Consider the following 15,921-nt stretch of genomic DNA (forward strand, 5'->3'; position numbering starts at 1 on the left):
CTTTAGGGCCCCCATAACAGTTCAAGCTTCAGGGTCCCATAACAGTCCAAGCTTTAAGGCCCCCATAACAGTTCAAGGTTCAGGGCCCCTATAATAGTTTAAGCTTCAGGGCCCCATAACAGTTCAAGCTTTAAGGCCCCCATAACAGTTCAAGCTTCAGGGTCCCATAACAGTCCAAGCTTCAGGGCCCCCATAATAGTTTAAGCTTCAGGGCCCCATAACAGTTCAAGCTTTAGGGCCCCCATAACAGTTCAAGCTTCAGGGTCCCATAACAGTCCAAGCTTCAGGGCCCCCATAACAGTTCAAGCTTCAGGGTCCCATAACAGTCCAAGCTTCAGGGCCCCCATAACAGTTCAAGGTTCAGGGCCCCTATAATAGTTTAAGCTTCAGGGCCCCATAACAGTTCAAGCTTTAGGGCCACCATAACAGTTCAAACTTCAGGGTCCCATAACAGTCCAAGCTTCAGGGCCCCCATAATAGTTTAATCTTCAGGGCCCCATAACTGTTCAAGGTTTAGGGCCCCCATAACAGTTCAAGCTTCAGGGCCCCCATAACAGTTCAAGCTTCCGGGCCCCAAAAACATGGATCCGCCTGGTTTTCGGAGTGATGTTTAAGTGTGGCGTTTATTTAAACCAACTCTGTGTTTTAAGGTCTGCAAAAAGAACATCCTGGTGGGGTTTATCAGCCAGCCTGAGTTGTCCTGACTTGGTCTGAAGTGGGTTTTTAACAGGTTTAGTGGCGGTGTCCTGTGGCTCAGTTGACAACGCTCTCGCCTCGCACACTGTGTCCGGGGTTCAATCCCCGGCACGGGTGGAAAAATTAGCGTGTTATCTTACACTTGCTGTCACTGTTCACCTAGCAGTAAGTAGGTACTTGGGTGTTAGGTACATTACACCTCTCCCTGCTCACCGAGCAGTAAGTAGGTACTTGGGTATTAGTCACTTTACACCTGCTGTCAGTAAGCAGTAAGTAGGTACCTGGGTGATAGGTACCTTACACCTCTCCCTGCTCACCGAGCAGTAAGTAGGTACTTGGGTGTTAGTCACTTTACACCTGCTGTCAGTAAGCAGTAAGTAGGTACCTGGGTGATAGGTACCTTACACCTCTCCCTGCTCACCGAGCAGTAAGTAGGTACTTGGGTATTAGTCACTTTACACCTGCTGTCAGTAAGCAGTAAGTAGGTACCTGGGTGTTAGGTACCTTACACCTCTCCCTGCTCACCGAGCAGTAAGTAGGTACTTGGGTATTAGTCACTTTACACCTGCTGTCAGTAAGCAGTAAGTAGGTATCTGGGTGTTAGGTGACTGGAATGGGTAGCATCCTGGGGACAAAATTAACCTAATTTGCGGGAAATACTCTACATAACCAGGAACTTTGTATATATCATAGGTGTGAGCTATGGTCTGTATAAGTTGTATCATGTACTGCTAGAAATAAACATTATTATTATTATTATTATGTAACGGTACTAGAAGTAGATCTTACTTTACTGGCCAGCTGAGATATTACTGGACCAGCTGAGAGATGGTAAAGCACCAGCTGGGAGGAAGAGACAAGGTCGACACTCGCCTTTTTCACCGACATTATTATTAGTTAGAAAAAGAGATAAATATACCTGGTTCGTTCAGGGCCACGAACAGTGACGTGACACATGCAGCAGTGACGTGACACATGCAGCAGTGACGTGACACATGCAGCAGTGACGTGACACGTGCAGCAGTGACGTGACATATGCAGCAGTGACGTGACACATGCAGCAGTGATGTGACATATGCAGCAGTGACGTGACACATGCAGCAGTGACGTGACACATGCACACATGCAGCAGTGATGTGACATATGCAGCAGTGCAGCAGCAGTGACGTGACACATGCAGCAGTGACGTGACACATGCAGCAGTGACGTGACACATGCAGCAGTGATGTGACATATGCAGCAGTGACGTGACACATGCAGCAGTGACGTGACACATGCAGCAGTGACGTGACACATGCAGCAGTGACGTGACACATGCAGCAGTGCAGCAGTGACGTGACACATGCAGCAGTGACGTGACACATGCAGCAGTGACGTGACACATGCAGCAGTGACGTGACATATGCAGCAGTGACGTGACACATGCAGCAGTGACGTGACACATGCAGCAGTGACGTGACACATGCAGCAGTGACGTGACATATGCAGCAGTGACGTGACACATGCAGCAGTGACGTGACACATGCAGTGACATGACACATGCAGCAGTGACGTGACATATGCAGCAGTGACGTGACACATGCAGCAGTGACGTGACACATGCAGAAGTGACGTGACACATGCAGCAGTGACGTGACATATGCAGCAGTGACGTGACACATGCAGAAGTGACGTGACACGTGCAGCAGTGACGTGACACATGCAGCAGTGACGTGACATGCAGCAGTGACGTGACACGTGCAGCAGTGACGTGACACGTGCAGCAGTGACGTGACACATGCAGCAGTGACGTGACACATGCAGCAGTGACGTGACACATGCAGCAGTGACGTCACACATGCAGCAGTGACGTGACACATGCAGCAGTGACGTGACACGTGCAGCAGTGACGTGACACATGCAGCAGTGACGTGACACATGCAGCAGTGACGTGACACGTGCAGCAGTGACGTGACACATGCAGCAGTGACGTGACACGTGCAGCAGTGACGTGACACGTGCAGCAGTGACGTGACACGTGCAGCAGTGACGTGACATGCAGCAGTGACGTGACACATGCAGCAGTGACGTGACACGTGCAGCAGTGACGTGACACATGCAGCAGTGACGTGACACATGCAGCAGTGACGTGACACATGCAGCAGTGACGTGACACATGCAGCAGTGACGTGACACATGCAGCAGTGACGTGACACATGCAGCAGTGACGTGACACATGCAGCAGTGACGTGACACATGCAGCAGTGACGTGACACATGCAGCAGTGACGTGACACATGCAGCAGTGACGTGACACATGCAGCAGTGACGTGACACATGCAGCAGTGACGTGACACATGCAGCAGTGACGTGACACATGCAGCAGTGACGTGACACATGCAGCAGTGACGTGACACATGCAGCAGTGACGTCACACATGCAGCAGTGACGTCACACATGCAGCAGTGAGGGGACACATGGAACAGTGACGTGACACATGCAGCAGTGACGTGACACATTCAGCAGTGACGTGACACATGCAGCAGTGACGTGACACATGCAGCAGTGACGTGACACATGCAGCAGTGACGTCACACATGCAGCAGTGACGTGACACATGCAGCAGTGACGTGACACATGCAGCAGTGACGTGACACATGCAGCAGTGACGTGACACATGCAGCAGTGACGTGACACATGCAGCAGTGACGTGACACATGCAGCAGTGACGTGACACATGCAGCAGTGACGTCACACATGCAGCAGTGACGTCACATGCATGCAGCAGTGACGTGACGTGACACATGCAGCAGTGACGTGACACATGCAGCAGTGACGTGACACATGCAGCAGTGACGTCACACATGCAGCAGTGACGTGACACATGCAGCAGTGAGGGGACACATGGAACAGTGACGTGACACATGCAGCAGTGACGTGACACATGCAGCAGTGACGTGACACATGCAGCAGTGACGTGACACATGCAGCAGTGACGTGACGCATGCAGCAGTGACGTGACACATGCAGCAGTGAGGGGACACATGGAACAGTGACGTGACACATGCAGCAGTGACGTGACACATGCAGCAGTGACGTGACACATGCAGCAGTGAGGGGACACATGGAACAGTGACGTGACACATGCAGCAGTGACGTGACACATGGAACAGTGACGTGACACGTGCAGCAGTGACATGACAAATGCAGCAGTGACGTGACACATGCAGCAGTGACGTGACACATGCAGCAGTGACGTGACAAATGCAGCAGTGACGTGACACATGCAACATTGACGTGACACATGCAGCAGTGAGGGGACACATGGAACAGTGACGTGACACATGCAGCAGTGACGTGACACATGGAACAGTGACGTGACACATGCAGCAGTGACGGCACATGCAGCAGTGACGTCACACATGCAGCAGTGAGGGGACACATGGAACAGTGAGGGGACACATGGAACAGTGACGTCACACATGCAGCAGTGAGGGGACACATGGAACAGTGAGGGGACACATGGAACAGTGAGGGGACACATGGAACAACGATGTGACTCAAGGAGCAGCGAGTGGACAGTGGTGGTGACAGAGGACAGGTGGTGGTGGTGACAGGACAGGTGGTGGTGACAGAGGACAGGTCGTGGTGGTGACAGAGGACAGGTCGTGGTGGTGACAGAGGACAGGTGGTGGTGGTGACAGGACAGGTGGTGGTGACAGAGGACAGGTCGTGGTGGTGACAGAGGACAGGTCGTGGTGGTGACTGAGGACAGGTGGTGGTGGTGACAGGGCAGGTGGTGGTGACAGAGGACAGGTCGTGGTGGTGACAGAGGACAGGTCGTGGTGGTGACAGAGGACAGGTCGTGGTGGTGACAGAGGACAGGTCGTGGTGGTGACAGAGGACAGGTCGTGGTGGTGACAGGACAGGTCGTGGTGGTGACAGAGGACAGGTCGTGGTGGTGACAGGACAGGTCGTGGTGGTGACAGAGGACAGGTCGTGGTGGTGACAGAGGACAGGTCGTGGTGGTGACAGGACAGGTGGTGGTGACAGAGGACAGGTCGTGGTGGTGACAGGACAGGTCGTGGTGGTGATAGAACAGGTCGTGGTGGTGATAGAACAGGTCGTGGTGGTGACAGACGACAGTTGGTGGTGGTGACAGAGGACAGGTCGTGGTGGTGAGAGAGGACAGGTCGTGGTGGTGACAGGGGACAGGTCGTGGTGGTGACAGAGGACAGGTCGTGGTGGTGACAGGGGACAGGTCGTGGTGGTGACAGAGGACAGGTCGTGGTGGTGACAGGACAGGTCGTGGTGGTGACAGAGGACAGGTCGTGGTGGTGACAGAGGACAGGTCGTGGTGGTGACAGGACAGGTCGTGGTGGTGACAGAGGACAGGTCGTGGTGGTGACAGGACAGGTGGTGGTGACAGAGGACAGGTCGTGGTGGTGAAAGAGGACAGGTCGTGGTGGTGATAGAACAGGTCGTGGTGGTGATAGAACAGGTCGTGGTGGTGACAGACGACAGTTGGTGGTGGTGACAGAGGACAGGTCGTGGTGGTGACAGAGGACAGGTCGTGGTGGTGACAGGACAGGTCGTGGTGGTGACAGAGGACAGGTCGTGGTGGTGACAGAGAACAGGTCGTGGTGACAGGACAGGTCGTGGTGACAGAGGACAATTCGTGGTGGTGACAAAGGACAGGTCGTAGTGGTGACAGAACATGTCGTGGTGGTGACAGGACAGGTCGTGGTGGTGACAGGGGGCAGGTCGTGGTGGTGACAGAGGGCAGGTCGTGGTGGTGACAGAGGACAGGTCATGGTGGTGACAGAGGACAGGTCGTGGTGGTGACAGAGGACAGGTCGTGGTGGTGACAGGACAGGTCGTGGTGACAGAGGACAGGTCGTGGTGGTGACAGAACAGGTCGTGGTGGTGACAGAGGACAGTTGGTGGTGGTGACAGAGGACAGGTCGTGGTGGTGACAGAGGACAGGTCGTGGTGGTGATAGAACAGGTCGTGGTGGTGACAGGACAGGTCGTGGTGGTGACAGAGGACAGGTCGTGGTGGTGACAGAGGACAGGTCGTGGTGGTGATAGAACAGGTCGTGGTGGTGACAGAGGACAGTTGGTGGTGGTGACAGAGGACAGGTCGTGGTGGTGACAGGATAGGTCGTGGTGGTGACAGAGAACAGGTCGTGGTGGTGACAGAGAACAGGTCGTGGTGGTGACAGGACAGGTCGTGGTGGTGACAGAGGACAATTCGTGGTGGTGACAGAGGACAGGTCGTGGTGGTGACAGAACATGTCGTGGTGGTGACAGGACAGGTCGTGGTGGTGACATGGGGCAGGTCGTGGTGGTGACAGAGGGCAGGTCGTGGTGGTGACAGAGGACAGGTCATGGTGGTGACAGAGGACAGGTCGTGGTGGTGACAGAGGACAGGTCGTGGTGGTGACAGAGGACAGGTCGTGGTGGTGACAGAGGACAGGTCATGGTGGTGACAGAGGACAGGTCGTGGTGGTGACAGACGACAGTTGGTGGTGGTGACAGAGGACAAATCGTGGTGGTGACAGAGGACAGGTCGTGGTGGTGACAGAGGACAGGTCGTGGTGGTGACAGAGGACAGGTCGTGGTGGTGACAGAGGACAGGTCGTGGTGGTGACAGAGGACAGGTCGTGGTGGTGACAGAGGACAGGTCATGGTGGTGACAGAGGACAGGTCGTGGTGGTGACAGACGACAGTTGGTGGTGGTGACAGAGGACAAATCGTGGTGGTGACAGAGGACAGGTCGTGGTGGTGACAGAGGACAGGTCGTGGTGGTGACAGAGGACAGGTCGTGGTGGTGACAGAGGACAGGTCGTGGTGGTGACAGAGGACAGGTCATGGTGGTGACAGAGGACAGGTCGTGGTGGTGACAGGGCAGGTCGTGGTGGTGACAGAGGACAAATCGTGGTGGTGACAGAGGACAGGTCGTGGTGGTGACAGAGGACAGGTCGTGGTGGTGACAGAGGACAGGTCGTGGTGGTGACAGAGGACAGGTCGTGGTGGTGACAGAGGACAGGTCGTGGTGGTGACAGAGGACAGGTCGTGGTGGTGACAGAGGACAGGTCGTGGTGGTGACAGAGGGCAGGTCGTGGTGGTGACAGGGGACAGGTCGTGGTGGTGACAGAGGACAGGTCGTGGTGGTGACAGGACAGGTCGTGGTGGTGACAGGACAGGTCGTGGTGGTGACAGAGGACAGGTCGTGGTGGTGACAGAGGACAGGTCGTGGTGGTGACTGAGGACAGGTCGTGGTGGTGACAGAGGGCAGGTCGTGGTGGTGACAGACTACAGGTCGTGGTGGTGACAGGACAGGTCGTGGTGGTGACAGGACAGGTCGTGGTGGTGACAGGACAGGTGGTGGTGGTGACAGGACAGGTCGTGGTGGTGACAGGACAGGTGGTGGTGGTGACAGGACAGGTGGTGGTGGTGACAGGACAGGTCGTGGTGGTGACAGGACAGGTCGTGGTGGTGACGATGTTGTAAGCTGTGTGTCACTGGCCATCAGTACACAGATCAGTTTATTAATATCGTTATTATGCAGTCCATACAAATCCTGTGGGCGCTAGTCCAAGGATTACAGAGGTACATAATGGCTCCAGGGACTGTACCTCAACATTACAGAGGTACATAATGGCTCCAGGGACTGTACCTCAACATTACAGAGTTACATAATGGCTCCAGGGACTGTACCTCAACATTACAGAGGTACAAAATGGGTCCAGGGACTGTACCTCAACATTACAGAGGTACATAATGGGTCCAGGGACTGTACCTCAACATTACAGAGGTACATAATGGCTCCAGGGACTGTTCCTCAACATTACAGAAGTACATAATGGGTCCAGGGACTTTACCTCAACATTACAGAGGTACATAATGGCTCCAGGGACTGTACCTCAACATTACAGAGGTACATAATGGCTCCAGGGACTGTACGTCAACATTACAGAGGTACATAATGGCTCCAGGGACTGTACCTCAACATTACAGAGGTACATAATGGCTCCAGAGACTGTACCTCAACATTACAGAGGTACATAATGGCTCCAGGGACTGTACCTCAACATTACAGAGGTACATAATGGCTCCAGGGACTGTACCTCAACATTACAGAGGTACATAATGGCTCCAGGGACTGTACCTCAACATTACAGAGGTACATAATGGCTCCAGGGACTGTACCTCAACATTACAGAGGTACATAATGGCTCCAGGGACTGTACCTCAACATTACAGAGGTACATAATGGCTCCAGAGACTGTACCTCAACATTACAGAGGTACATAATGGCTCCAGGGACTGTACCTCAACATTACAGAGGTACATAATTGGTCCAGGGACTGTACCTCAACATTACAGAGGTACATAATGGCTCCAGAGACTGTACCTCAACATTACAAAGGCACATAATGAATCCAGAACCTGGACAGCAAAGTTCTGATATCTGAACAAGTTATGAATACTATGATCTATTTACATGTTCATACCTGATCACAATAACACACTGGGTAAGTCTGACAACCTCCCACTGGGTTTCGATCTCCGTTGCAACTGGGGAGTCTCTGCTAGTTCGTGTGTGGTAACCCAGGTGGATTACCTCGCCGTGCGAAGTCACCTTCTGCAAGTCTTGCGCCACACGATGACCCTCGTACTGTTGACCAATTTTGAAGATGACACAGAAGCTAGCCTTTAGAATGTATTATATATGATTTATTTACATTTTCTGTCAGTCCACAGCAGGATTCGATAGGGGACGAATGGGAATTATATCAAATTCCATAGATTAAGGCGAAATTGTACACAAACACTGCAAATCAGCCTTACCAAGCGTAGATAACCCGGTATTGTTGTCTTTGTTGACGTTATTAATGGTCAGGTATTGTTACCTTTACGCGAGAAAGGGAAAGTTTATATTTTTTGTGTGGTGACCTGAATTTGTTGCTTGTGAGTCAGTGAGGCAGTGACCACCCACTTGTCACGGCTGGTTTAATGTGTCTGTCAGGGTTTATTACATCAGAAATGTTTTAATAACAGTTAAACCCGCTATAGTATGTTAAACCCGAAGATAGATCTGCTGTCAAGTTTGTGTGTGTGTGTGTGTGTGTGTACACATGTATTTGTGGTTGCAGGGGTATAGTCACAGCTCCTGGCCCAGCCTCTTCACTGGTCGCTACTAGGTCCACTCTCTCCCTGCTCCATGAGCTTTATCATACCTCTTCTTAAAGCTATGTATGGATCCTGCCTCCAATACATCATTCTCCAGATTGCTCCATTTCCTGACAACTCTGCGACTGAAGAAATACTTCCTAACATCCCTGTGATTTATCTGTCCCCTTGTTGCTGTGTCCCATCTCTGGAACATCCTATCTCTGTCCACTTTGTCAATTCCTCGCAGTATTTTATGTTACAATGCCCCCCTGTCCCTCCTGTCTTCTAGTGTAATCAGGTTGAGTTCCCTTAACCTCTCCTCGTAGGACAAACCCCTCAGTTCTGGGACTAGTTTTGTTGCAAACCTTTACACTTTCTCTAATTTCTTGACGTGTTTGACTAGGTGTGGGTTCCAAACTGGTGCTGCATACTCCAGTATGGGCCTGATGTACACGGTGTACAGAGTCTTGAACGACTCCTTACTGAGATGTCGGAATGCTATTCTCAGATTTGCCAGGCGCCCATATGTTGCATCAGTTATCTGGTTGATGCGCACCTCAGGAGATGTGCTTGGTGTTATACTCACCCCAAGATCCTTTTCCTTGAGTGAGGTGTGCAGTCTTTGACCTCTTAAGCTGTACTCTGTCTGCGGTCTCCTTTGTCCTTCCCTGATCTTTATAACTTTGGACTTGCTGGAGTTAAATTCCAGGAGCCATTTGTCAGACCAGGCCTGCAGCCTGTTGAGATCCCTTTGTAGGCTTACCTTATTCTCTCCCGCTTGTGTTCTCCTCATTAGTTTCACAGTGTCTGCAAACAGGGACACCTCTGACTCTATCCCTTCCGTCATATCATTCACCTATACAAGAAACAGCACCGGACCTAGGACTGACCCTTGTGGAGCACCACTCGAAACATGCGCCCACTCTGACACCTCCTCTCGGACCAACACACGATGTTTTCTTCCTATTAGGTATTCCCTGATCCATTGTAGTACTGTCCCTCCTATTCCTGCCTGCTCCTCTAGTTTTTCTACCAGTCTCTTGCATGGTACTGTATCGAAAACCTTCTTACAGTCCAAGAAGATACTGTCTACCCATCCCTCTCTCTCTTGTCTTACTGCTGTCACCTTGTCATAGAACTCCAGTACGTTCGTGATACAGGATTTCCCTTCCCTGAAGCCATACTGGTTGTCATGTTTTAGTCCATTCCTTTCTAGGTGCTCCACTATTTTCTTGGGTACAGGGGTGTAGTCATAGCTCCTGGCCCTGCCTCTTCACTGGTGGCTACAAGGGCATTCTCTCCTTGCTCCACGAGCTTTGTCATACCTCGTTTTAAAACTATGTATGGTTCCTGCCTCCACTACGTCACTTTCCAGACTATTCCACTTCTGACAACTCTGTGACTAAAGAAATTCTTCAGTCATGGAGGTGTGTGTGTGTGTGTGTGTGTGTGTGTGTGTGTGTGTGTGTGTGTGTGTGTGGATGCAGGCTTGCCCAGGGACCAGAATGGGCAGGTCAGTGACCAGCTTGAGGCATGCAACCCGCCTGTGTCTTGCTGTGCTGTCATATATACCATAACTCTGTTGCTAGATTCTCCTTAACCTACACACTCACATTATCACGGTTCTTTAAAATTAATGGGAGAGCAGAAGGCTTAGTAGTAGTAGTAGTAGTAGCAGTAGTAATAGTAGTAGTAGTAGCAGTAGTAATAGTAGTAGTAGTAGTAGTAGTAGCAGTAGTAGTACAAAGACAAGGACAGATCTCTTCCTGCCCAAACACTGCCCAGTAAATTCCTCCCTTGAGTTAAGACACTGAAGGTAACAAGGTAACACTAAGACACTGAAGGTAGCAAGGTAACACTCTAGTTAAGACACTGAAGGTAACAAGGTAACACTCTAATTAAGACACTGAAGGTAGCAAGGTAACACTCTAATTAAGACACTGAAGGTAGCAAGGTAACACTAATTAAGACACTGAAGGTAACAAGGTAACACTACATTAACCAATGTTTGCACTTGTTACACTACCTTGATGATCATCACCTTGATGGTCATCACCTTGATGGTCATCACAGCCTCACCAATAAACAAATTCCTGAGTCATGGTTTAGTCTCTGTTATTGAGGATATAAGATACAGAACTAACTAGGCATCTAATTACTTTCCTAATCGTAAATATTTGCGTCACTGATCTTAAATTTGTGTAATTAGGTTCCTTGATGTTTGAGATGTAAATATTTGAGTCGTACATTAGATAATATCGGTTATAATTATATTTGTTTTTGGAAGGGTGGAGGGGTAAGCCAGTGGAAGGCCTCGGTCAGATGACTAAAAGCTCCAGCTGTGGGTCGTCATAAAACACCTGTCCTGTGTCCTGACAAACATTGCAACAGGCTTACTGTCCCATGCTAGGCAGGTTCATATCACCCACACACACTCATATACCTGTTCAACCTATATTTAAACCTTCCCAAACCTCAAGCCTTGAGGAACCTATCTGGGACCTTGTTACACTCATCTACAACTCTATTGCTAAACAAGTATTTCCCTATATCCCTTCTAAATCTAAATTTCTCTAACTTGAATCCATTCCTGCGGCTCCTGTTCCGAGTACCTAATTTCACCACTTGTAACATTGTAGATGCCAGGTAGAGTCAGTCACCTTGATGACCTCAGAGTAAATATTTGGGTCATATACTTTTGATGTAGTGGTTCAATCTCACTGACTTGATGCAGTGTGTAAGAACGTGGTATGACCTCATCTTCTGCTATCAAGAGAACTAATTCACCTTCACAGTTAAGCATTGCTGCCGCTTCCTACATATATATATATATGTGTGTGTGTGTGTGTGTGTGTGTGTGTGTGTGTGTGTGTGTGTGTGTGTGTGTGTGTGTGTGTGTGTGTGTGTGTGTAGAACAACCACTGTGAAAAAGAGTGAAATTCCAGGCGCTTTCGTGACTTTTCACATTATCACAGTTCCTTGATTATGTCAGAAGTCACGAAAGCGCTTGGAATTTCACTATTTTTTCACAGTGGTCCGACAGAATTTCAGATGACTTGAGCAACATTACTGAAGGATGTCACATCTGGGAGTTCATTATGTAGACGTTTTGCCCACCAGTGGCTTTACCAACACAATACAGAGACATACTGTAGACTTCATTTAGACACAGGTAGACAGAATCATACATAGTGTAAATTACCCACTAAGATAAGCCCAAAAAAACTGAGTGGCTTATGCCCATTAGGGTCGTATCTTGGGAGAAACTGAAGCAAATCTTACAAGATTAGACTAGACATATATTGCCGAGTGAGTTGACTAATAGGCTGTGATAACAGGTAGGCCTAACAAGGAATTAATAGGCTTTAACTTGGTTTAATCACTAACCCACTGGGTTAACCTTTGATTATATTGGTCTTTAAGGTAATCCTGTCCCTTCTTGAGTTGCCTCTTACCCGGAAGCTGTTATATTTTATTAGTTGTGTATTTATAATAGTGTTTATTTCTAGCAGTATATGATGCAACTTATACAGACCATAGCTCACACCTATGACATACTGCTATATAGAAAGTCCCTTGTTATGCTGAGCATTTCCCGCAAATTAGGTCAGTTTTGTCCCAGGATGTGACCCACACCAGTCAACTAACACCCAGGATGTGACCCACACCAGTCCACTAACACCAAGGATGTGACCCACACCAGTCCACTAACACCCAGGATGTGACCCACACCAGTCCACTAACACCCAGGATGTGACCCACACCAGTCCACTAACACCCAGGATGTGACCCACACCAGTCCACTAACACCCAGGATGTGACCCACACCAGTCCACTAACACCCAGGATGTAACCCACACCAGTCCACTAACACCCAGGATGTGACCCACACCAGTCCACTAGCACCCAGGATGTGACCCACACCAGTCCACTAACACCCAGGATGTGACCCACACCAGTCCACTAGCACCCAGGTACCTATTTTACTGATAGGTGAACAGGGACAGCAGGTGTCTTAAACTCCATTGAGGTCCTTGTATGTCCCCCTCAGTGATCATTTATGATGTCAGGAAGTCAAGTTTACTCTTTCCATGTGTGTTGTGATGTCACAGGCTCCATGTAGTGGCCTGGGTTGTCAAGTAACACATCTTGCACCTGTATAACGGCACTGTTGTGGCGCACAGCCTATTGGAGCGGTGAAGGACACGGGATTCACGATTTCCGGGGTGGTCACCATGGGTGGGTGGCTTTTGGGTGGGTGGGTGGCTCTTGGGTGGGTGGGTGGCTGTCTTGAGTGGGTGTCACAAAGCTCCTGAACCCACTCTACTGACGTCAGCCACTGCTGTAACCCTGAAGCGCTCGTCTTAGGAAGTGTAAGCAATGGGACTTCAAAGGTTGAGATCCCCTTATACTTATACAGACCATAGCTAACACCACTGACATACTATATAGAAAGTCCCTGGTTATGTAGAGCGTTTGCCACAACTTAGGTTAATTTTGTCCCCAGGATGCCACCCACACCACTCACCTAACATCCAGCTACCTACTTACTGCTAGGTGAACACTGACAGCAGATGTAAGGCGACTAACACCCAGGTACCTACTTACTGCTAGGTGAAGAGTGACAGCAGGTGTAAGGTGACTAACACCCAGGTACCTACTTACTGCTAGGTGAACACTGACAGCAGGTGTAAGGTGACTAACACCCAGATACCTACTTACTACTAGGTGAACACTGACAGCAGGTGTAAGGTAACTAACACCCAGGTACCTACTTACTGCTAGGTTAACACTGACAGCATATGTTAGGTAACTAACACCCAGGTACCTACTTACTGCTAGGTGAACACTGACAGCATGTGTTAGGTAACTAACACCAAGGTACCTACTTACTGCTAGGTGAACACTGACAGCATGTGTTAGGTAACTAACACCCAGGTACCTACTTACTGCTAGGTGAACACTGACAGCAGGTGTAAGGTAACTAACACCCAGGTACCTACTTACTACTAGGTGAACACTGACAGCAAGTGTAAGGGAACTAACACCCAGGTACCTACTTACTGCTAGGTGAACACTGACGGCAGGTGTAAGGTAACTAACACCCAGGTACCTACTTACTACTAGGTGAACACTGACAGCAAGTGTAAGGGAACTAACACCCAGGTACCTACTTACTGCTAGGTGAACACTGACAGCAGGTGTAAGGTAACTAACACCCAGGCACCTACTTACTGCTAGGTGAACACTGACAGCAGGTGTAAGGTAACTAACACCCAGGCACCTACCTACTGCTAGGTGAACACTGACGGCAGGTGTAAGGTAACTAACACCCAGGCACCTACTTACTGCTAGGTGAACACTGACAGCAGGTGTAAGGTAACTAACACCCAGGCACCTACTTACTGCTAGGTGAACACTGACGGCAGGTGTAAGGTAACTAACACCCAGGCACCTACTTACTGCTAGGTGAACACTGACAGCAGGTGTAAGGTAACTAACACCCAGGCACCTACTTACTGCTAGGTGAACACTGACGGCAGGTGTAAGGTAACTAACACCCAGGCACCTACTTACTGCTTGGTGAACACTGACAGCAGGTGTAAGGTAACTAACACCCAGGCACCTACTTACTGCTAGGTGAACACTGACAGCAGGTGTAAGGTAACTAACACCCAGGCACCTACTTACTGCTAGGTGAACACTGACGGCAGGTGTAAGGTAACTAACACCCAGGTACCTACTTACTGCTAGGTGAACACTGACAGCAGGTGTAAGGTAACTAACACCCAGGTACCTACTTACTGCTAGGTGAACACTGACAGCAGGTGTAAGGTAACTAACACCCAGGTACCTACTTACTGCTAGGTGAACACTGACAGCAGGTGTTAGGTAACTAACACCCAGGTACCTACTTACTGCTAGGTGAACACTGACAGCAGGTGTAAGGTAACTAACACCCAGGTACCTACTTACTACTAGGTGAACACTGACAGCAGGTGTAAGGTGACTAACACCCAGGTGCCTACTTACTGCTAGGTGAACACTGACGGCAGGTATCTTATAAAAATACATAAGAACATAAGAAAGGAGGAACGCTGCAGGAGGCCTGTTGGCCCATACTAGGCAGGTCCTTTACAATTCATCCCACTAACAAACATTTGACCAACCCAATTTTCAATGCCACCCAATAAATAAGCTCTGATGTGCAAGTCCCTCTCAAATCCAACCCTTCCCACTCATGTACTTATCCAACCTAAATCTGAAACTACCCAAAGTCCTAGCCTCAATAACCCAACTAGGTAGACTATTCCACTCATCAACTACCCTATTTCCAAACCAATACTTTCCTATGTCCTTTCTAAATACGTCATAATATTTTCCATCCATATCAGTAATAACACTTATCTACCATTGAGTACTTACTCATACAAAGTATTGCACTCAGGGTTTAATCAGTCACCTTCACTCTGAAGGTGACTGATGCTTGTTTCAGTAATGTTAGACTAGCGATCAGGTTCCTTGTTGTGTCATCAATGGTTGACACTGTCACGCACATTCTGGTATCATCAGCAAAGGACACGGTCTGTTTGTCAGATATGAGGACGAGTAACAGGATAGCAGCCAGTACTGTACCTTGTGGAACACTGAGAGCCAGTACTGTGCCTTGTGGAACACTGGTAGCCAGTACTGTACCTTGTGAAACACTGGGAGCCAGTACTGTACCTTGTGGAACACTGAGAGCCAGTACTGTACCTTGTGGAACACTGGGAGCCAGTACTGTACCTTGTGGAACATTTGGAGCCAGTACTGTACCTTGTGGAACACTGGGAGCCAGTACTGTACCTTGTGGAACACTGGGAGCCAGTACTGTACCTTGTGGAACACTGGGAGCCAGTACTGTACCTTGTGGAACACTGGGAGCCAGTACTGTACCTTGTGGAACACTGAGAGCCAGTACTGTACCTTGTGGAACACTGGGAGACAGTACTGTGCCTTGTGGAACACTGGGAGGCAGTACTGTGCCTTGTGGAACACTGAGACCAGTACTGTGCCTTGTGGAACAC

The 15,921-nt window shown here is 49.7% G+C and overlaps 2 protein-coding genes and 1 long non-coding RNA gene across 6 annotated transcripts in view; 1 reads left to right on the top strand and 2 right to left on the bottom strand.

Moving 5' to 3' along the window:
- Positions 1 to 15,921, bottom strand: part of LOC138851104 (uncharacterized) — a 105,833-nt gene that overhangs the window by 68,673 nt on the left and 21,239 nt on the right. The window lies entirely within an intron of this gene.
- The window catches only part of mlt (tubulin folding cofactor E like protein mlt), a 76,274-nt gene that overhangs the window by 59,377 nt on the left and 976 nt on the right, over positions 1 to 15,921 (bottom strand). The window contains exon 2 of one of the 3 annotated variants that reach the window (XM_070079572.1): positions 8,194 to 8,357. The exons of the other annotated variants lie outside the window; for them this stretch is intronic. The gene's annotated coding sequence lies outside the window, so the exon portion shown is untranslated. The remainder of the gene's footprint in view (positions 1 to 8,193; positions 8,358 to 15,921) is intronic. 3 annotated transcript variants of the gene reach the window in all.
- Positions 1 to 15,921, top strand: part of LOC128704675 (persulfide dioxygenase ETHE1, mitochondrial-like) — a 49,605-nt gene that overhangs the window by 11,292 nt on the left and 22,392 nt on the right. The window contains exon 1 of one of the 2 annotated variants that reach the window (XM_070079574.1): positions 15,376 to 15,438. The exons of the other annotated variant lie outside the window; for it this stretch is intronic. Coding sequence (XP_069935675.1) covers positions 15,391 to 15,438 — 48 coding nt within the window. The 5' untranslated portion in view covers positions 15,376 to 15,390. Of the gene's footprint in view, positions 1 to 15,375; positions 15,439 to 15,921 lie in introns of those variants that run through there. 2 annotated transcript variants of the gene reach the window in all.

The sequence above is a fragment of the Cherax quadricarinatus genome, chromosome 100, assembly GCF_038502225.1.
Source record: "Cherax quadricarinatus isolate ZL_2023a chromosome 100, ASM3850222v1, whole genome shotgun sequence".
Lineage (NCBI taxonomy): Eukaryota > Metazoa > Arthropoda > Malacostraca > Decapoda > Parastacidae > Cherax > Cherax quadricarinatus.